This window comes from Colius striatus, chromosome 5 (genome assembly GCF_028858725.1).
Source record: "Colius striatus isolate bColStr4 chromosome 5, bColStr4.1.hap1, whole genome shotgun sequence".
In the NCBI taxonomy this organism is placed as follows: domain Eukaryota; kingdom Metazoa; phylum Chordata; class Aves; order Coliiformes; family Coliidae; genus Colius; species Colius striatus.
In genome coordinates this window covers 28,166,510-28,188,811 of record NC_084763.1, presented here as the reverse complement: position 1 = coordinate 28,188,811, position 22,302 = coordinate 28,166,510, and the positions used below count along the sequence as shown (strand labels likewise).

The 22,302-nt window shown below is 41.1% G+C and overlaps 1 protein-coding gene across 2 annotated transcripts in view; it reads left to right on the top strand.

Annotated features, from left to right (window-relative positions):
• The window catches only part of BZW2 (basic leucine zipper and W2 domains 2), a 59,039-nt gene that overhangs the window by 13,984 nt on the left and 22,753 nt on the right, over positions 1 to 22,302 (top strand). The window contains exons 1-5 of one of the 2 annotated variants that reach the window (XM_061996961.1): positions 1,130 to 1,272; positions 4,537 to 4,601; positions 12,842 to 13,018; positions 14,165 to 14,268; positions 16,906 to 16,971. In XM_061996961.1, the coding sequence (XP_061852945.1) occupies positions 1,256 to 1,272; positions 4,537 to 4,601; positions 12,842 to 13,018; positions 14,165 to 14,268; positions 16,906 to 16,971 (429 nt within the window). In that variant the 5' untranslated portion in view covers positions 1,130 to 1,255. Of the gene's footprint in view, positions 1 to 1,129; positions 1,273 to 4,536; positions 4,602 to 12,841; positions 13,019 to 14,164; positions 14,269 to 16,905; positions 16,972 to 22,302 lie in introns of those variants that run through there. The other variant, XM_061996962.1, reaches the window with a different exon arrangement.

The window sequence follows — 22,302 nt, the reverse complement described above, 5'->3', positions numbered from 1 at the left end:
CCCACCAGTGGGCTGCCCAAAGGATCACTGCCTACCTCTGTGGGCTCCCTCACCATTATTACAGTGCCCTGCAGACACAGAGCCATGAAATCTTCGTAGGGAGTTCAGTGAAATGGTGGTTCTTTTTTTGATGTTGTCTCACATTGCTTTCCATCTCTGTAACTAGGACAGTCAAGTTTTGCTGCTGTGAAGCAACTGTTCTTGAATTCACTGTGAGCATGTTAATGTTTGAAGCATCTCAGATGATTCTGAGATTTTGGTTAAAAGAAGTATAAGATGATGCTTAGAAAAATATTATTAGTTTGTATAATTGTTTTCAGTTTGGTTGGTTTGGGTTTATTGGTGTGGTTTTTAATTTGAGCAATGTTTCCAAGAGCAAAAGTTTCCTGTGTTTTAGCTTGGTAGAAACTTCCTGCCTTATCAAGGCTTTAAATAATTTAAGAGTTAATCATCATAATAATTTCCCTGAGGTATGCATAAAAGATTGCATTAAGCAACTTCAAACTTGCTGGAGCTCTGAAGTATCTTACTTCATCTGTTGCTGATTTTATAAATTAATTTTATTAATTAATGCTCGTTTTCAGAATACAATCTGTTACAGTTTTTATTGTGTGAGAAGGATTGATCATAGAAACTTCTGTATCGTAGATGTCTAGATATCTACAACTGTAGATGTCTCAGTTTTATTTTAACTGTTTAGAGTCTTTAGTATGTAAATGAGTAGCTGATTTAGAGAAAGCTAAACTTGCGGACTTGAAGCAATTCAGGAGACTGTAACAATTCAACAACTTACGTGGTATTTAAGTATGAATGTGTTTTGTAGAAGCCTGTTAAAAAAGAGTGGGAGTGGAATTTGTGAAACTGTTGTAAGTCATGTCTTTTTATTTTTTGGATAAATTTTGTAGTGCAAGTTACTGTCAACAGGCTTAGCTATCTTGGGATTTGTATGGAAAATGAGCCCATTCTAAAGTGTGTCAACTAGTTCTGTACCACACTGACATCTAGCACTTGTGTCAGCCCAGTCCAGCTTCTACTTTTCTAACAGAAAAAGTATTTGGGTATGTAATTTGAACATCTGAGTTTTCTGCAAGAGAGTTTTTGGATCCTAAAGGGAGAATCAAGAATAAAACATCTGTCACTGAGCCTCTCTCATCATCCATAGAAGAGTGGAGTCTGTGAAAGGAATGTGCGAAGGAGCTTTCATTTCCACGTCTCTTGCTCTCTTGCCTGATGGCAGTTGTATGAATCCTGGAGGATGTTGGACTTCAAGATGTAAGTCTGACTGGTGGCTTGGGTTTTCTTTTTGAGACTGTTGCCTTCCTACCTGTACCTATCACCAAGGTCTTTACTTCCCTGAAACTAGTATGACTGCTATAGCTGGCTTTTCAAAACTTGCCTTTGGCTTTGACCTACCCAGATGCTGTACCTTTCAAAATGGAGGATATAGACAATAGCTCAAGGTATTTTATGATTTCAAGGCTTTATAGCTACAGGACACCTGAGAAGCAGGTGCATCAAAGATACTGTCCAAGTTTTATGCTGCCACCTTGAATTTATAACCTTTAGGCATCATTTGTGCTGTCGTCTGTGTGTTACCAGTTTAAAAAAAAAATTCATGTTGCATTCGCTTTTGTGAATTTTCAACTGTCATCCAAACTGTTGTTGTGGCAACAGCACTTTGAAATCTCATTTACAGTAGCTGGTGTCATTTGTAGTATTGGATACATCTGGGTTGTTGTATAGATCAGTGAGTTTATTTTACTTGGCTCGTGCTGCAGTTCCTTAATGAAAGTGCCTGTGCTCTTCCTGCCCAGTGCTGAAGGGAGTGCTTTATAAAGCCTGACCCTCATTGGAGAAGATTAGAGTGTAGTGCATTTAAAGCTAAAAATAGAGAAGGCAGATCCTGCATTGCTCCTAATTACCTATTCAAGAGTCTTTTCTGTTGCACTGAACCTCTAGTCATTAAATCTGCCACAAATGGTGAGTCTTACTTCAACGGCTTTTTTGAAAATCTTGTTCCCAGCTGTCTTAAAGGGTGTATTTTATATTCACAGCAAACAGTTTTAAAGTCTGATAGTCAAGCTTCAAATGTATGCAACTCTTCTCACAGTCTAAAAAGACATTACATCAAAGGAAAGGAGTCTAGTGCTAAAAATGTAGCATCTGCATTTATAACTTTTATAGCAACCGGGAAATCATACCAGTGTGGCTGGATTGAAGATCAGGTATCATTTATTTCATTGCCCCCAAGGCTTCTATGTGCTTATTAAGGAAATGGGCAGTGTGGATCACAGCCTGATGGCACGTTTGTTCTCTGAAAGAGCTGTGACAAGAGGATTGATTCTTACCTGCTCTGTGGCTTGCTTGACAGTCTTTCCAAACCTCATGGGCTTCTCCTGCAATATACTGAATTTAACATTTTTAGACCCAGAAGAAAACATAAGGTGTTGGGGCCAGGCATAAAAACAATCACAAATACCTGGATGAATATTATGTATTATATATCAGTCTCTTACAAATAACTGAAGGTCAGGAAGACAAACTAGATAAATATGTCAAATCTATCTGGTCACCATCTAGAGGCTAGGCTGTTGCTAATCCCTGTTGACTGCTGGATTATCTGCCTAATTAACTTGCAAAACACCTCCTGTCACTCTGCCACCAAGGCAACTAAGTGGGGAAAAGAGACTTTTGAGCTCTTCTGTGAAGGGAGGCTTGGATCCTACAGTGTTTTAAAAGATCCCATGATGTCTTGGTTTACAATTGTTAACTCTCTTTGTAGATGGGCAAATCATTTTTCCAGAAGACTGTGCTGCACTTGTTCTGGAATGCTTCTTGGTCTGTTAAAACTGTAGCTTTAAATCTCAGTGATGAATGGGAACTTCTTCATTTAACTACTTGTTGCATTATTATACTTTTTATTACTTGAAGGAAGTGAAGCCTATCTTGACTCTGAACTTTACTGGACAATTCTAGTGCATGCAGGCAGGTTTTATCTGCAAATTAGTGGTAGACCTAGACTAGAATGCAGTGCTTTGCCAAATTAAACATTTGAAATGCTGCATAATTGGCCAGTTGTGATGTTGCAACTAGAAGAGGTAGTCTGATGAATGGGAACATGCTGGAGCATTGTTAACAGAGTTATTGAACCACAGAATCTTAAGGGCTGGAAGGGACCTTGGAAGATCATCTAGTCTAAGCCCCCTGCCAGAAGAGGACCTCCTAGAGTAGGTCACACAGGAGCTCATCCAGATGGGTTATGAATGTCTCCAGACAAGGAGACTCAACAACCCATCTGGGCTTTCAAAGGTAGAGAGAATTACTTGGATAGTATCACGTGATTGATGGCATCTGTGTAGCTACAGAGCCTGAGTTTCTTTTCACTTATGGTAGGAAGAAGTGTTGACAAATGTATGTACTCTTAAACTAGACCTGCAGAGTTTCCAGTGAAGAAACATCACTAGTACAAATTTTTGTAAAACTTAAAGAACATGCCCAAAGCACAAAGCTTCTTGCATCGTAAGTCTTAATTCTGGAGGAGCAAATGTTACATAACAGTGACCTAATGACAGTCAGGTTGTGAAATAGGTGGCTTGTGAATCTCGGCACTGTCACTTGGTGTTGGCAGGACAGGGGGATGACCCATGATGAGTGGCCATGTGCTGTAGAGCTTCCTTTTACTTGATGCTGTTTGCATTCAGCTATCGAGTTAGCTGCTCATTGCACAAGCTGAGTCTCGTATGATAAAACTAATTCTATCCAAAGCTGAAAAGTAGTTTTATTTAGATAAAATGACATGAATATATGAGCACTTACCAGATTGTACAACATTGCAAGTTGCGGTTTGCTGTTAAGGTCTACAGTAATATAAGCCCAGTATTTTTTACTGTTGTTGTATGATGTGCCATGTCGGTCCTTAATGATGTATTTATACAATAAGTTGTTGAGGGGAGATGTTTTATTATCTTTTATTATTTCTACGGTACCCACATGTTTTTAGGAACTAGAAGTTTTTAAAATATAGTGATGCTTGGAAGAAACATTTGAGTGGGATTTGGCAGTTAAAACATTGTGGTTAGACCACAGTCATATCCTCAGGAGGATGATATGTAGCCCAGGCAGTCCATCTGCCTGGGTAACATGCTGGAGAGTGAGACCTGTACTGTGGTGAGCCCCACCAAAATGATTCCCAGTCCTGTGCCTCTGTGCTTTTGGTGCCCTCGAGCATCCCTGCAAGCTGCATGGGCACTGCAGCTGTACTCCTGCCCTGTCAATAAGGGCAGAGGCTCTGTCACCTTCCTGCTTGACTTTGAACAGTAATGCCAAGAGCCAGGCTTTGAGCACGTCTCATTGAAGTTATTCTTGAATTTTAGTGCTCGTCATCTTTAAAATAATATTCCTTGAGCATATATCAGGAGCTTTATTTTCCTTTCACATGTTGGGATTATGCTTCACTGAATGTTTATTTTGCCTTTAGCTTAAACTGTTGTCTGTAAACGCCTAGTAAAAATGTTTTTGTTTTTTTTTTTTCACCAGAAATTTTATGAATAAGAATCAGAAGCCGGTGCTAACAGGCCAGCGGTTCAAAACTAGGAAGAGGGGTAGGTGATGTTATATTTTTTTACTTTATTTTCCTCTTTGTTAAAATTACTAGGAAAAGGGCAGGTGCAATAACTCTAAATTCAATAAGATTAAGGTTTTTTCCCTTCCCTTCATCCATGTTAAGGGTACAGATGTTACTTTTAACTAAGCTCTCTAACTTTTAATTATTTTTGCTATATATTGTAGGACTACCTGTCATATTTCTGTTCTCTTATGTACAAGATTACATCAATTTTTAAAGAAAGCTAAGTTGTACTAATTATATTGATCATCCAAGTATTCTGTACAGTGTCATCCTAACATACTTGCTCATATTATAATCAGAGTTCATTTGTCATTGTTTAGATGTCTGAGATAAATACCCAATTCTCTGAGACAAGGAACAAAAACATACATAATAAATGGTTTGGGTTTGGAGTTTTTTTCCAAGAAAAGTCTGGTTTGCTGTTGCTATAGCAGATTATTATAGCACAAAGGTGTGGTTCCTGTCTGTCATGTAATAGACTTTTTCCATCTTGACTTTCACGTTTCTGATCAAAAGCTAATGCCCAATCTTAAGGTCTTGTGACAGATAATGTAAATAAGAGCATTTTATTAATGTGGACAGGAAAAACAAGAAGAGTTTGTAACCTTTCTCAGAAAATTACGAATTCTATCATGTGTCTGAAGAGCTGAGTGGATGTCTTAAGATCTAAGATCATGACAGAGCTTGGATGAGAATTGCAAAATAGTTTGCTTTTGGTCATGTTAAAAAGCAGTGCCAGCTTTCTCTTGTCTTTCTTCCCTTGCACACATCACTTCCTCTGTTCATTTGACTGGTGCAGTCTCTTAAATGGAAAATGTCCTTTCTCTGATACACATCCAACATCCAGTGGTATAACTAATTGAAAAAAGAAAGAAAAGAAACCTATACTGTGTATCATTAAATGTCACAATACTCCTACTCCAATCCAGTAGGATTAGCTTTCTGTCAGCCTGGTCCAGAACCTTACGCAATAGAAGCTTGACACTGCATTGACTAGCAACAGCATAGACATAGCTAGAAGAATGGAATTAACAATCACTCAACAAGTACATCTTTCAGATCAAACAGTAACAGCAATCACATATGCATACTACTGGATGGATCCAATGTATTATTCAGTCTAGGTCAGTTAGTTACAGTACATAAGTTACTTGATAAAATTGTCTTAGAAAGCATTCTCTCTCTTATAAAAGTCCATGTTTTGCACTGTGTGTGTTTGCCGACATAATGGGTCCTAGTACAGATCTGATCATTGACTCCACTTTCATACAAGTAATAAGCAGAGCAAATGAAGAGATTTTATGTGTAATTCTGGGCCTGTCTCTTGAATTTGTTACAGTGACAGGAAGGGGAACTAGATAACTCATTGAATACATGGAAGAATGAAAAGACTGTGGGGGGGATGGTTTTTATCAAAGATTACTTAAATGGAGTTGGAGATATTGAATAGCGTTAATACAGAAATTTTAGCATGCAAATACTTCTTTATGTGCTTAAAGCATAAAATATCTTCTTCAAATATGTTGGGATCCTGGTTGCCTTAATATTTGAGGATCTTGCCTAGAAAATTGTAGATACTTGTCATAGTTTGACATAGAGCTGTGTCTGGTAAGGGGGAAGGAACTGTGAAGATGGCTCCTGTGACAAGTTACTCAGAGCTCTCCCCTAGTTGTGAGCCAGACCCAGTTCTGGGGCTGAGCCAGTTAGATGCCTCCATGATCACTTTTTAAGAAGAAGAATCCAGAAGAGGAGGGTTCTTCCTGTTCCTTCTTGTTCTATTCTTCTTTCTTTTCTGGCTGGTGGTGGTGCAAGGAGATGGAAGAGAGAGAGAAGCAGCCCTAAGATCACTGAGGGAAGAGAGGAGGAGGTGTGCTGGAGCAGAGACTCCCCTGCATCCAGCAGAGAGGACTGGTGAAACAAAGATTTATTTGCACTTCATAAAAGACCTCATGCCAGGGCCAGTGACTATAACCAGAGGAGGCCATGTTCCATGTGACGGACCCCATATTGGCAGAAGCTGTAGCTGCTGGGAACAACCCACACCAGAGAAGTTCATTAAGGACTGTGTCCTGTGGGAGGGACCCTGTATCACAGCAGGGGAAGAATGCCAGGAGTCATCCTCATCTGAGAAAAGAGAAGCTGCAGAGACCATCTCTGAGAGACTGACTACAGCCCTCATTCCATGCCCCCCTGAGCCGTTGAGGGGGGAGGAGGTAGAGATACAGGGAGCAGTCAGCTGGGCCTGGGAAGAAAGGAAGGATGAGGGAGGGAGATCTTAAAGTCCTGGTTGTAATTTTCTCATCATCTTGCTCTCTTTTTGCTTTTTGTTCTATTTCTTGTAGGTAGTAGAGTAAACTTTCCTACTTCCCTCTCTAAGTCGAGTACTGGAGTCTGTTTTGCCCAGAACCATAATTGGCAGCAAGCCCTCCCTGCCCTTGTCTTAATCCACATCAACCTTGCTTATCTTTTTACTCCCATTTCACTGGGGCCTCTGCCATCCTAACAAGGGTGGGAGTGGATGGGGGGCACTGACCAAGAGACTATCGTGGCGCTTCTTTGCTGGCTTGGCAAAACCACAACAATACCTATTTTCTTTATAGAGGCAGAGAGCTTGAGGCATTGAAATGGCTTCCTAGCACGTTTATTCCCTGCTGTTTATAGGTACTTTTTTGTATCACAGCAGTGTCATAGACTGCTATGAGTTGCATCAGAACATGCTGTTAGTTTTTTTTGTGCTATCAGTATATCATGGAGTCATGAAATTTCACTCAGACAGAGGCCAGTGGCTGTGGTTTAATCATGGCATTTCAGCAGTCAGAGACTATTCTGTTGTTACAACAGATAGTGAGGTCTGAGGTGCATGAATGCTGGGGAGGGTGAGCTGTTTGAGGGATGACTGCTTGTTCTTGCCAGTTCATTTGTGTCCCATGATAATTTTTTTTTTTTGCCCTTCTGTGGCTCCCAGGAGCACTGCCATCTGAGGAGACAGCAAGGTATGATGTGGCAGTCAGACATTTAATAATAAAGACGTGGCAGTCAAGCATCTAATAAAAACAACTGTCCATATGAACTCTTATCGCTGGTCAGCTAGCTGTGACTAGTTCTCTGAATGTGAACAATTTCTGAGCTTTCAGAGAGCAAAAAAGGAAGAAGATTTTTTTTTTCTTAAAAGTTTGAAAGTGTGCTTAGTGTCTAAAATACTTTTGAGAGAGGACTATGAAGGGGGAGCTTGTGAATCCCACTCCTTCCAGTTCTATTAGTTGACCTAATGAAAGATGTAAGCAGTATGTATAGTGTTAGTTCTTTGGATAATCGCTGTACTGTTGAACACTGCTCTTTTGTTGAAAGTCAGTGGTGAGTGGCATCTTGTCAGTATTATGCTTATAATACTGTACAGTATTGTGCTTATAATGCAGATATGTGGGATTTGGATTGTATTGACTGCATGCATGCAAAATTATGTGTTTGTTTATTCTGAAATAGAACAGGAAGAAATAGGAGTAGTAAAAAGGCCAGTATGTAGTGGGGAAAGAAAATTAATGTAATCAGACAGTTGATAAATACTTACAGAACAAAAAACTTCCCAAAGTATTAACAGGAATAAACAGTGCATATTGTTAAGTAAGCTGACAGGCAATATCTTGAGACACAAGTTTGTTCCTATGATACAGAGTTAATATCTGCTAAAAGACTGGTACAAAAAGGTAAATGGTAGCATAAAAAGAAGCTAAGCAAAACAATGCATATCACTTTCTTTTCAGAAGAAAATTACGCAGTAAAAAGTAAATTTTTTTAAATTTTAAAATTTTGAAAATAAAAAGTAAAATGACCTGGATGAAGGGACAGAGTGTACCCTCAGCAATTTGGCTGGTGACACCGAACTGGGAGGACTGGCTGATTCCCCAGAAGGCTGTGCTGCCATTCAGCAGGATCTCGACCAGTTTGAGAGTTTAGCAGAGAGGAACCTCATGAGGTTCAACAAGGACAAGTGCGGAGTCCTGCATCTGGGAAGGAACAACCCCACGCACCAGGACAGGCTGGGGGTCAAACTGCTGAAGAGCAGCTCTGCAGAGAGAGACCTGGGACTCCTGATTGATAATAAGCTAAACATGAGCCAGCAATGTGCCCTCGTGGCCAAGGAGGCCAATGGCATCTTGGGATGCATCAAGAAGAGTGTGGCCAGCAGGTCAAGGGAGGTTCTTCTCCCCCTCTACTCTGCCCTGGTGAGGCCTCATCTGGAGTCCTGTGTCCAGTTCTGGGCTCCTCAGCTCAAGAGGGACAGGGAACTTCTGGAGAGAGTCCAGCGCAGGGACACCAAGATGATCAGGGGAATGGAACATCTTTCATATGAGGAAAGGCTGTGGGAACTGGAGCTGTTTAGTCTGGAGGAGACTGAGGGGAGATCCTATTAACGTTTATAAATATGTAAAAGGTGGGTGTCAGGAGGTTGGGACATCCCTTTTTTCTGTGGTATCTAGCAACAGGACAAGGGGTGATGGAATAAATTAAATATAAGAAAAAACTATTTGCTGTGAGGGTGACGGAGCAGTGGCACAGGCTGCCCAGAGGGGTTGTGGATTTTCCTTCTTTGGAGGTCTTCAAGCTGGACATGTTCCTATGCGACCTGATCTAGGTGGACCTGCTTCTGCAGGGGGGTTGGACTAGATGATCTCTAAAGGTCCCTTCCAACCCCTACCATTCTATGTTTATATGAAATGTTAACACCTTTACATTAACGTAAAGTCAGAAGAGGGGCCAAACAGAGCATCTCATTTTTCTTCCACAGAAACACAGTTGTTGGACTCCTGTTGAGGGGTTACAATTAATTTTTAAGGAGAGTGGTATTAATGTACTTTGTGATTTTCTTAGAAGCAAAAGAAAGGAAATAAGGATCTGGGAACAAGATGAAAATGAAAAGCTGTGTATAGCACAGCTGCCTTGGATTGTATGCATCACATCTGCAAACTACACCTGCCTCTGCTAGCCCATGATTGAAACTGTGTTTGTTTAGTAATTGTGAACTTGACAGCTCAACATACTGTCACCACTTCTTGATTATGGCTTCTTACTCTCTCTGTTGCACTACATCAGCATATTCCTCTTCAGTACAGTGGCTTGGTAGGAAAATGTTTCAATAAAATTATAAATCATTTTTAATGCAATGAGTTCAGCTCCTTCTCCCTGTGTAAATTTTTAGATTGTGATAGACAAGAAAATAGTAGAGTACTCCAGATGAAAGGAGGACTTCTGGGACAGGAGAAGAATGTCTAAAAACAGTGAAGAAATATTAATCATGGTGTTTGTATTTGTACTCAGCACTGTGTGTACTCATGATACCAAGCATATAACACCTCATTTAGACATGAATGACTTAATTTTTTAGGCAAAATACTTTGGAAGAAGTAAAATAGGTTTATTTTTTAACTCCTGAGACAGATCTGTTGTCCTCTTGTTGGTTAATAATTTACCAAGCTTTTTTTTTTTTTTTTAGTCCTGCAAATAATACATGCTTTTCTATATTAGAAATAATAAAACTAATAAAAGTAGACATTGTGTGTAAAATAGTTATTTAATTGTCAAATTACTATCGTGGCATGAGGAAATAAATTAGTGAAAGAAAGGCTATCAGAAATTAAGGTGTTCTGGTTAATGACTGGAGTGGAATGCTGCACTATGAATTGCAGGGAAAGGCAACTTGCAACCAGAGGATGTGTGAAGTCCATAACCGCTTCTCCCAAAGAGCTCCTAGTAATCACAGCTGGCGTGCTTCAGACTGTATTAGCATCTTTTAGACAAGACTTTACCAATCCTTATTTGTCTTAGTGTTGTGGTTTGGTCAAGCTAGCACAGCAGCACAACGACAGTCTCTCACTCAGTGCCCCCATTCACCCCCACCCTCGTTAGGATGGCGGAGGCCCCAGCGAAATGGGAGTAAAAAGATAAGCAAGGTTGTTGTGGATTGAGACAAGGGCAGGGAAGGCTCACTGCCAATTACGGTTCTGGGGAAAACAGACTCCGGTACTCGACTTAGAGAAGAAAGTAGGAAAGCTTATTCTATAAGAAACAGAATGGAATAAAAGCAAAGAGGGAGTAGGATGATGAGAAAATTACAACCAGCACTTTAAGATCTCCCTCCCTCATCCCTCCTTTCTTCCCCGGGCCCAGCTGACTGCTCCCCATATCTCTACCTCCTCCCCCCTCAACGGCTCAGGGGGGCAGGGAATGGGGGATATGGTCAGTCTCTCACTGATGGACTCTGCCACTTCTCTTTTCTCAGATGAGGATGGCTCCTGGCATTCTTCCCCTGCTCTGATATGGGGTTCTTCCCCCGGGACACAGTCCTTAATGAACTTCTCTGGTGTGGGTTGTTCCCAACAGCTGCGGCTTCTGCCGGTACAGGGTCCCTCACACAGGTTGCAGTCCTTGTAAATATCTCTGGCATGGATTCGTTGCACGGTTGCAGTTTCTGCAGTTACAGGGTCCCTCTCTTGGGACAAGGCCTCTTCTGGGCATAAGTTTAATAAGCTGCTTTGTTGTGGGTTTGTTCCCACAGTTAACAGCTGTGGATGTTGGGTACCTTCCTCAGGATACAGCCTCCTCTGGCCATAGTTTTAAAGAAGAAAATCACTGCCCCTGGCTTGGGACCTTTAATGAAGTGAATCGCTGCCCCTGGTCCAGGGTCAGCCTTAGCAACATGAGTCTCTGCCCCTGATACAGGGTCATTATCAAAATGAGTCTCTACTGCTGATGCAGGCATCTTTAAAGGAATGCAAATAGATCTCAGCTTCACCAGTTCTCTCCGTAGAATGCAGGGGAGTCTCTGCTACAGCACACTTTCTCCTCTCTTTCCTGAATGACCTTGGAGTCCGCATGGTTGTTTCTCTCACTGTACCTATTCTTTGCACCACTACCAGCCAGAAGAAGAAGAAGGGACAGAAGGTGGAAGAAACCTTCTCTTCCGGCTTCTTCTTAAAAAGTGATCGTGGAGGCGTTCAATTGGCTCAGCCCCAGAAGTGGGTCTGGCTCAGAGCTGGTGAGAGTTGCAAGCAACTTCTTACAGGAGCCATCTTTACAACCCCTTCCCCTTTACCAGAAAAGGCTGTTATGTCAAACCATGACACTTAGTAACTAAAAAATCTCTGGATTTGTCCTCTGTATATAATAGGTGCAGGTTTAAGAATTTGTATCAACGTTTGTGTCAGCAGATGAGGGCAAACTAGTTTTGTTTTTTGAGTGCCACAGAACTGTTCATGGTTTTGTTTTTTAAGTTCAGGGTTAATTTGATGGTACAGAGTATCTCGTATATACCCTAGTATAAAGCCAGGACTTTTTTTATTAAGAAGCTTCAAGTGTTTGTAGTAAACTTTAAACACCTTGCAAGAAAAAGCAGTAGGAGATATGGGTAAATCTACCTAGATTTATCTGGAGGTTGCAGTTACATCTGTAGTGGCTTATGGCCTTGTCATAGAAATGTTGTCTGGGTATCAGACTGTACCTTAATCAAGTTCAACCAGGGACAGCTGTAGAAAATGCACTGTGAGTGCTGCATTTCTATGTTCCTAGTGCTGCATTTCTTTGTTCCTGGTTCTGCTTAGGTCTGTGAATAAGAAAGATAAATTCTTGGTTACACTGTGTTGCTTGGTCTGAAATGTTAGAGGAAAACTTTTTTTAATTAATACCTTAATCTCTTTTTCTTGAAGACTCGTCGTTTTGTAAACATTTTAGATACATGGCCATAGTTGTTTAAGGAAAAACGTCAAGAAATGAAAAATCGAGTGTTCACACAATGAGATTATGACACATAACTGACAGTCCCTTTGCTATCAGATTTTGCAATGCATAATGATACACACAGTCTATATTATCTTTAACGGGAGAAGTAACAGTATGAAACTTGAAGATTATTTCAGTATTGCCTTTCCTCCTCTTTATTGATTTATCCCTGTATGTTTGTGTGTGTTTTGGTGTTGGGGGAGTGAGGTGTAGCGGGAAGTGAGAGTAAACACTACAAAATTTCCGGAGGCAATAAAAACCAAACAAACTTTTGATTTGTTGACCAGAATCAGTATATATGTCAGTATATATCAGTATATGACTGATATCAGAAGAGTATATTTACGTGCTGTGGTCATTTCAGTTGCTGGCTGATAGACAATTTTAATAGAAAGTTTTAAAAATTACTCTCTTTTTCCTTCTCCTTTATCTCTGTTCCAGATGAAAAGGAGAAATTTGAACCCACAGTCTTCAGGGATACGATTGTCCAAGGCCTCAATGAAGCTGGGAGTGACCTGGAGGCCATAGCCAAATTTCTGGACGCAACAGGCTCACGACTTGATTATCGCCGCTATGCTGACACACTCTTTGATATTTTGGTAGCTGGCAGCATGCTAGGTAACCTACAGTGTATCTGAAACAGAATTTTGATGAGCAGCCTTGCTTCTTTTAGTATGCTGTCTTGCAAAGTGGAAATTATAAACTATATTACTGTTTCACTTAGATACTTCTTGCATCTCACATCTTAAGATTGTTTATTGTTTTTAGTACAGTTTTACCTAGAGACTTGGTTGTGTGAGGTATTCTGCAGGTATCACAAAAAGTGGATACAGCTCTGAGAAGCCTTCAACTTGGGCTGAAACAGCATGCATATAAATGCAATGGTGAAGAAAATGAGACACACTAACTGGGGGAAACAGAGGAATTTAGTAGCATAAAAAGGTGTAATATAATAATTTATTATCTGTTGCAAAGCTTGCTTTGTAGATACTACAGCAAAAGCTGGCTAAAAGGAGTAATGAAGGATAATGGGGAGTGCTTTGTGGATGTCCGTGAGGCATTTCTCTCAAGTATCAGTGGCAGCTTGGGCAAAAAATGTGCCTTTCACCTTCTTCTGTATTTTGAATAAGTTGGCTCTTTTTTACTGGTCATGTTGGTTTGATTCCTGCTTCCTGCTCTTTGATATGTAAAAACAAAAGATGTTTTTCTAAGATTTGAGATAATACAGGAAGACAAAGCCAGTGGAAATACCTAGGAAAAAAACCTCTCTGCAAAATAAGCTTTTACAGCAGCGTTTTGAATGTTTACATGGGCCTAGCAAGCCTTAGAGTGGTTAGGAGGGTGTTCCAAGTCATCAAATTAGAAACAATGTTAATGCTTTTTTCTTTGAAAAGGTTTTACATTGTGTGGTTTAAAGTAGTAGTTAAAATATGTGCAAGGGTTATGCTCCAATTCATACCTAAGTGATCACACTCAGAGCTCTCAAAACCAGCTAAGATTCCTTAGTGTGAACTGAATCTCCAAGTCCTGTGAGGTCTGTGTGATCTTAGGTGCAGCATATCAGCCAGCTGTCCCTTCTGTCAGGTGCCACCACAGCCTCACAAAGCTTGATCTGCTTTCTGTTCCCCCTTGTCCCCTGCTAGCTCTCACTCTTGCTTTTTGCCTCAGTGGTACTGACACAAGAGTTATTAGACATATTCAGTCTTATAGCACATTATCTCAAATGAGAAATTGTTTCTTACCTTTTTATTTTCTTTCTTTTAGCCCCTGGAGGCACACGCATAGATGACAATGACAAGACCAAGATGACCAGCCACTGTGTATTTTTTGCAGATGAAGATCATGATGCCATCCGAAATTATGCTCAGGTCAGTAAAGATGTGGTTGATCACTGTTTTCCACTTACGTATCAAAAAGTATTACAGTGTAACATCTCCAGGCTGTCTGGGCTTCAATATACAGTTACAGGGCAATTGAAAATCCAATTAACCAGTAATCTGTCTTAACCTATAAAATTTAGTTAAGAAAATAATATGTCTTAAGATAACCTGATCACAGCTGGCAATGCTTTCTTTTACAGAAAGCAGTCTTAGTTATTTCAGTCTGCTGTTAGTTCAGTATCTTTTTAGACACCATCCTTATTATTTTGGTGACCTTTTCTGTATGCAGCCTGAATGATTTGTATGAACATATTTTTAGAAATAAATGAAGTATATGAATGACAAAAAAAAACCCAAAAACTCACGCCTCCAACCTTTAGTTGTGTAACTCGCTAGGAGTTGGGCATATATTCCAAGAGCTTTCATTTCTCCTACATTCGTGATACATAATTTATTTTTGCAGTAATAAGGCTTGCACAAAGAGGCCTATGTGAAATTAACACAAAAAAAGCAGTGCAGCTTAAAACATTATTGGAGAGAAGCTAATATTCTGTAACTCCTTAATGGAACATAATAATTATATGAGAAAAGACAGTAAGAATTCTATTGAAAGTTGAAAGCCACCATGCAATTCTGGATACAAGTAAGATTGCATAAAAATGCAATACCATTGAAACTCCCATATGTCAAAACGCTATTGTTAATTGACTAACATATTTATCTTTTTAAATAAGTAGTTCTTGTTGGGATGCTGCGGACAATAAGTGAAAGCACTCTCCCTGCTAAGGTGTTGAGGGTGGGTGGGAAGCTGCTGAAAAGGTGGTTGATATAAAGGGTACTGGGATCAGAGTCTGCATAGCTACTAAATTTCTGCTAAATAGCAGAAAGCCCCTTTACAGACTCATCTTTAAAAATCTGAAGTGGAATATACATATTTCTGGAAAGGAAGTCAAATATATCTTATCAGCTTTAATGTCCCTCAAAAACAGGACCTTCTGCTTCTGGAAAATCTCATATTGGTAAAAGCATTGATTCTACCATGTTGATTGAGTTTGAATATTTTAATAGTTTTATCATAAAAATTGTCAGTACCAGTCCTACAAGGAGAAATTTAAAGTAAAAAGATGCATGTTGGAAAATGCAAGGATAGGCTTTCAGGAATTGGAGAAATGACATTTTCAATGTATTCTCCGCCTCTCAAAGTAAAAGCCAACAAAGTAAAACATTTTGTGGTTAATGCATGAAGAGATGTATCCTTTTGTAGACCTTGTCTTTTTTCTTCATGGAGAGTAGGAAATAGAGTTCTTACTGTATTACAAAATAGCAGTTAGGCTAAAATAGTGTTTAGATCTTCCTTCTAGTTAATTAATTACTCTGACTTCTAAATGAACCAATAGTGTGACTGTTTTCTCTTGTGTCATGGAAACAGTTCAAACATCTTAAAAAAACCACTAAAGCTACTATTGGTATATTAGCTAGTTGTTTGCTTATGTAGTCTTCTGTCATTTGCAGTGACTTATAAAAATTGACATATTTTTATTTGGAAATATGAACAACATGCTAGCTTACATTTTCATCTTGCATCTTATTTGACACCTTATTTTGTTAGAATTCTGTGTCCCTCTGCTTCTCAGCATGACCACAGCTTGATGTTCAGTTGCTCTGAGCCATAGTACTGCCATTTGGGATGTTCACGTGTGTTTTACATTCTCCGAAAAGTGAACTGAAACCTTCTAAACTTAGTTTCTCTTGCACTACTAACCAGCCTGACAATAATGTCACTTGTTCCTTATATAAACCATGACAGCGAGTCACATTATTTGTGCCCTTTGTACAATAGTGAGAACAGTGATTTGTTGGTTTAATTTCTTTCTTCTCTCTTCTTCCATCTGAATGCAATCTGCACCTGTACCGCTTCAGCTTTTATAATCTCTGGTTGCATGATGAGAAACATAAAAACTGAACACATTTCCAAGAACATACTTGTTAAAAGCTTTGTCAAATGTTCTTTGTGTTTCTCTAGCAGTAGTGTATTTTGTTGTAAGCATTCATGATGGTGGAGAGAACCTACATCTACGGAAGATGCTCAGCAGTGCTCCTTGAGTGCCTCACTCTATTGGCTTACACCTGACAACTTCCTCCTTTTGCCTGCTTTTGATCTGTGGATAGAGTGAGAAGTAGAGCAGGAATAAAAATTTAAGAAATACAAATGATTCAAGCTGCAGCAAATTCTCGGATTCAAACATTGCTTTATGAAGCAAGAATTGAAAAACTTTTATTTTTCTACTTGTGAACAAACTAATAGAGAAGGGTGTTTTGTGGTCTGTAATGAGACAACACAACAGACAGCTCCAGAAATATCATTCTGCTGGCTGCTTATTTCCTGGAAAAAATGTCTAAAGGAAGACTGTGCAGTAGTATATTAGAGCGTGAGAAGCCAGCAGAAGCTTCCTACTTTTTCTTTCCTGCTATGGGGATAATAATCAAAAAGAAATCTTATTGTGGATTAGTCAACGATTTTCTTTATAGATTCAACAGTGGCAGTCTTATTTCCCTTTGCCTTTTTTTTGCAAAGAAGGATGACTGCAATTGACATTATTTAAGTTAATCTCTGTTTATCTTTAGGTCTTCAATAAACTTATCAGGAGATACAAATATCTGGAGAAAGCATTTGAAGATGAAATCAAAAAGGTAATGTTGATAGCGGTCTCCCCTTGAGTGTTAACCTTTTTTACCTAATGTCTAATAGTTGTATATGTACAATTCTGGCACTGTTATGTATTTTATTTAGCTCTACAAGAAAAGAGGTTGGAACCTAAAGGTTGCATCTTTAGTCTCCAAGTTTAGCTTGGAGAATACTGTTTAGTTTAGAGAATACTGCTGGCAGCACTTGATGTAGAGTATTTCTGAATTAATGCTTCTATTGGTTGCTTTGACCAAACTCACCGTCTTACCTCAGGCTTTTTTGTGCTGAACTTAGATAAGCTTTGGGGTATAGGTCTTAAGGAGAGCTGATGTTACTGTCCTGCTAGTAGAACAGCTCTCTGGTTTTTTTCCATAGAATGCATACAAATTTCTTGTGCAGAATGTCATTTGGTTTACGATTATTAAGCTATTCCTGCATTGTGGAATGAAGCCTAACTACAAGTTTTTGTATTTGAGGTCATAGATATGTGCAAGATAAGGTCATCACCATTGGCAGAATGTTCAGGACTTGCCTGTTGGATTGTAGTTGATATTTGTGGATACTGTTCTCTTTTGTGATACTGAATTCTAAGGAGATAGGAGAAGTGTGGGTAGAAAATTTTGAAAAAGAAAATACAAATTTATCTTGTCTAATTTGTGGTCTTAGCAACAGATGTCAATATATTTTTCTCATGGCCTGAATAAGTAATAAGCACTGTACTGTAAGTTAATAGGCCTGCTGGTAGTGGCAAAACCTGTCCTGTGACTAAACATGTTACTTTAACATGTTTGTTAAAGTAAGTTTCCATATTATTTAAACACTAGAAAGATTTATGCAAAGGTCAAGTGAGGGTAAGTCTGGATCATGATACCTCACCACTACCTCTTGTGGCTGAATAAATTTAGCTCTAATTTAGATATTCTTGCTCATAGAGGAAATTATTTTTGCACTTGTGGCCAGCTTGCCAATTAACTGATGCTGATTGCTCAATACATCTTCTAAAGACCTAAATTTACCTCTGTTCCCACACAAATCTAATGTTCTTGCTGTTGATTACTATAATCATTGACATAAGAAGTGCTGACTCATAGCATTCAAGTTTCAGGGAGTGTTTGGCATAATAAGCAAATGCCACGTCCATTCAGCAGCCTCCTCTCTTCTGTAACTGGTGTTGTTTTGAATACTCTTAAGTTTCAAAGAATTCACTTTGCACATTTAGCAGCTATGGGAGGCCTTTAAACTAGATTCAAAGGGTGAAAGGGGTAATACCAGGCTTGATGGAGGTAAGCCAGGGGGCAGCATGCAGGTGTCTGAGGGATGGTCTGCTCCCGACATCCCTGGGTCTGCTGCCTTGTTGGAGGCGGGAGGTGGAGTTCTTTGTGGCAGCAGGGAAACAAGGGTTTTTATACTAGAGTATATGGACACATCTGAAAATGATCATGAGGAAGTTAGGACTTCCTCTCTCAAAAAGATATCTGGATCAATAACCCACCTGAAGTGCATCTACAGCAACACACACAGCATAGGCAACAAATAGGAAGAGCTGAAAGCCATTGTGCACCAAGGGAAGTATGACATTGTTGCTCTTGTAGAAACGTGGTGGAATGAGTCACACAACTGGAGTGCAGCACTAGATGGGTAGAGAAACTTCAGAAGGGACGGGCAGGGCAGGAAAGGCAGAGGGGTAGTTCTATCTTAGGGGATGTCTTGACTGTTTTGAGGTCAGTGATGGTGAGGATAGGGTTCAGTGTCTATGAGTAAGAATCAGGAGTAAGGACAATAAGGGTATGTCATGGTAGGAGTCTGTTATAGACCACCCAGCCAGGATGAGAAGGTAGACGAGAGGTTCTTCAGGCAGCTGGGAAAACTCTCGGTATCACTGGCCCTCGTTCTCCTGGGGGACTTCAACCTACTGAATGTCTGCTGGGAACAAAACACAGAAGAGAGGAAATAGTCTGAGAGGTTCCTGGAGTGTGTGGAAGATAACCTCCTCACGCAGCTGGTGAGAGAGCCAACGAGGCAAGGCACTTTGCTGGACCTGGTGTTCGCAAACAAAGAAGGTCTGGTGGGGGATGTGATGGTTAGAGGTTGCCTAGGGTATAGTGATCACAAAATGATGAAGTTCTCAATCCTCAGATAAACAAGGAGGGGGATCACCGGAACTGCCACCTTAGATTTCCAGAAGGCAGACTTGGAATTGTTTAGGAAGTTGGTAGCCAATGTCCCTTTGGAGACAGTCCTGAAGGGCAAAGGAGTTGTTATGGCTTAGGCCCATCTAGGGACAAAAGACCATGATTAGACTCAAGTACCACAGACTTTAGAATTGCCAAAGGGCAGGGAGAGCTTAATTGCTGCTTATAGCCAATAGACAAAAGGGACCAGGCTAGTCAGCTTGGGGAAGAAAACAGAAAATAATTTAACCCACCACCAACTAAAACATAACCATAAACCCCAAAACATAACAAGCACGAAATATCACAGAGTGGTACAATGGTGAAGAGCACAACCAGCCCTTTAAGACCACCTTCTCACCACCCATCCCCTCTTCCTGGGCTCAGAGCCCTGATCCCGGTGTCTTTTTCTCCTCACCTGCTGAAAGGCTCAGTAGAGGCAGGGAATGGGGGTTTCAGTCAGTCTGTTCCCAATGGCTTCTGCCATTTGTCTCTCCTCGCCAGTCCTCCCTGCAAGTCCATGGGATACCTCACACACGGCAGCCCTGCATGGGCCACTTCAACGTGTGTTCATTCCAAAAGCTGCAGCTCCTCTCTGCCTCTCATGTGGGGCTGCTCTGCAGCGCGCAGACTCTCCAGCACAGCTTGCGCCATGGCCCCCTCCTCACAGAGTCTCTCACCCGTCCAGGTGCACTCACCCAAAGCTGCTGGTGGCTCTCAGTCCTACCATTGCCCTCCATAGGTTGCAAGGGCACAGCCTGAGTTTTTGCCATGGATTGCAGAGGGTTCTCCGGTCTGTCACTTCTCCTTCCTTTCTCCTTCTCTGACTGTGGGAATCGCATGATCGCCTCCATCTTGTACCTCACCTACACCTTCTCCCAAGCACTTCAAATTCCTGTCCTTACGTACCGCTGGCAGAGGCGCCAGATTGGCCCAGCTGGGCCAGAGATGGGTCTGAACCCCAGAGCTGGGGGAAAGTCTGAGAACTCTTTACCAGGTCTGTGCTGCAGTCCCCTCCGCCAGTTACCAAGCAAAAGTGACTCCTTTCTAAACCATGACAGGAGTCCAGGAGGGCTGAACATTCTTCAAGAAGGAAATCTTAAAGGTGCAAGACCAAGCTGCTCCCATGTGCAAGAAGATGAGTTGGAGGAGCAGAGACCATCCTGGCTGAGCAGGGAGCTTCTGCTAGAACTCAGGAGGAAAAAGATAATTTATGATCTTTGGAAGAAACCTCAGGCAGCCCAAGAGGACTACAAGGGTGTTGTGAAGTCATGTAGGGAGAAAATTAGAAGAGTCAAGGCTCAACTAGAACATAGACTGGCCATCACTGTGAAAGATAATAAGAAAAGTTTCTGTAAAAATAACAGCAAGAAAAGGAAGGCTAAAGGGAATCTTCGCCCTTTAATGGATGAAGGGGGAATTTTAGTGAACAAGAATAAAGAAGAGGGTGAGGTACTTAATGTCTCAGACTTCAATACTAAAACCAGCTCTTCTCTGGGGACCCAGCCTCCTGAGCTGCAAGACAGGGACAGGGGACAGAAAGAAGTCCCCTTAGTCCAAGAGTAAATGGTATGTGACCTGCTGCTCTGCTTTGACGCACACAAGTCAATGAGGCTGGATGGGATCCACCTGAGGGTGGTGAGGGAGCTGGTGGAAGTGCTTACTGAGCCACTCTCCATCATCTACCAGCAGTCCTGGCTCACTAAGGGGAGGTCCCAGAGGACTTGTGGATGGCTAATGGGACACCCATCTACAAGAAGGGTCAGAAGGAGGATCCTGGGAACTACAGGTCTGTCAGCCTGATGTCTGTGACAGGGAAGGTTATCTAACAGATCATCCCGAGAGGCATCATGAGGCATATATATGATAACTGAGGGTTCAGGCCCAGCCAGTGTGGCCTTATGAAGGGCAGATCCCATTTGACCAATGTGATCTCCTTCTATGAAAAGGTGACCTGCATAGTGGATGAGGGAAAAGCTGTGGATGTCGTCTTCCTGGACTTTAGTAAGGCCTTCAACACAGTCTCCCATAGCATCCTCCAGGAGAAACTGGTTGCCCATGGCTTGGATGGACATACTGTGCAATGGGTGAAAAACTCTCTGGATGGCCAGGCCCGAAGAGTGATGGTGAATGGAGTTAAATCCCATTGGTGGCCAGTCACCAGTGGCTCTACAGAGGGACCTGAACAGGCTGGAGATATGGGTTGAGGCCAATTGTATGAGGTTCAACAAGGCCAAGTACAGGGTCCTGCACTTGGGCCACAACAACCCCATGCAATGCTACAGCCTTGGTGATATGTGGCTGGAAACCTACCTGGCAGAAAAGGATCTGGGGATGTTAATCAACAGCCATCTGAATGTGAGCCAGCAGTGTGCCCAGATCAAGGCCAAGAAAGCCAATGGCATCCTAGCTTGATGAGAAATAGTGTGACCAGCAGGACCAAGGAAGTGATTGTCCCCCTGTACTTGGTGCTGGTGAGGCCGCACCTCAAGTACTGTGTTCGGTTCTGGACCCCTCACTACAAGATGGACATTGAGTTGCTGGAGAGTGTCCAGAGACAAGCAATGAAGCTGGTGAAGGGTCTGGAGAAAAGTCATATGAGATGTGCCTGAGGGACCTGGAGATGTTTAGTCTAGAGAAGAGGAGACTGAGAGGAGATATAATCACTCTCTACAACTACCTGAAGGGAAGTTGTAGGTAGGTGGGGATCAGTCTCTTGTCTCTGGTAGTGAATGATAGGACACAAGGAAGTGGGTTCAAGTTGCGCCAGATGAGGTTTAGATTGGACGTTAGAAAGAACTTTTTTTGCAATCTCACATTGGAATGGGCTGCTCAGGGAGGTGGTGGAGTCATCATCCCTAGAGATACTTAAAATATGTATGGATTAAGTGCTGAAGGATACAGTTTAGTTGATGGGCCTGGCAGTGTGAGGTTAGTGGTTGTAGTCAAAGATCTTAAAGGTCTTTTCAGACCGTAATGATCTGTGATTCTGTGTAACTTGTATAAGAGTAGCTGCTCACAGAGCATCAGAATATAGATACATTAGTATGTCTAGAAGGTGTATCTGCAGGAACTGGTAGTTCAAAGACTACTGCAGTTAATCAGTAGTTATAAAAGCAAGACAGTGACTCCTAGATGTTATTTCATGGGTCACTGTCCCAGCAA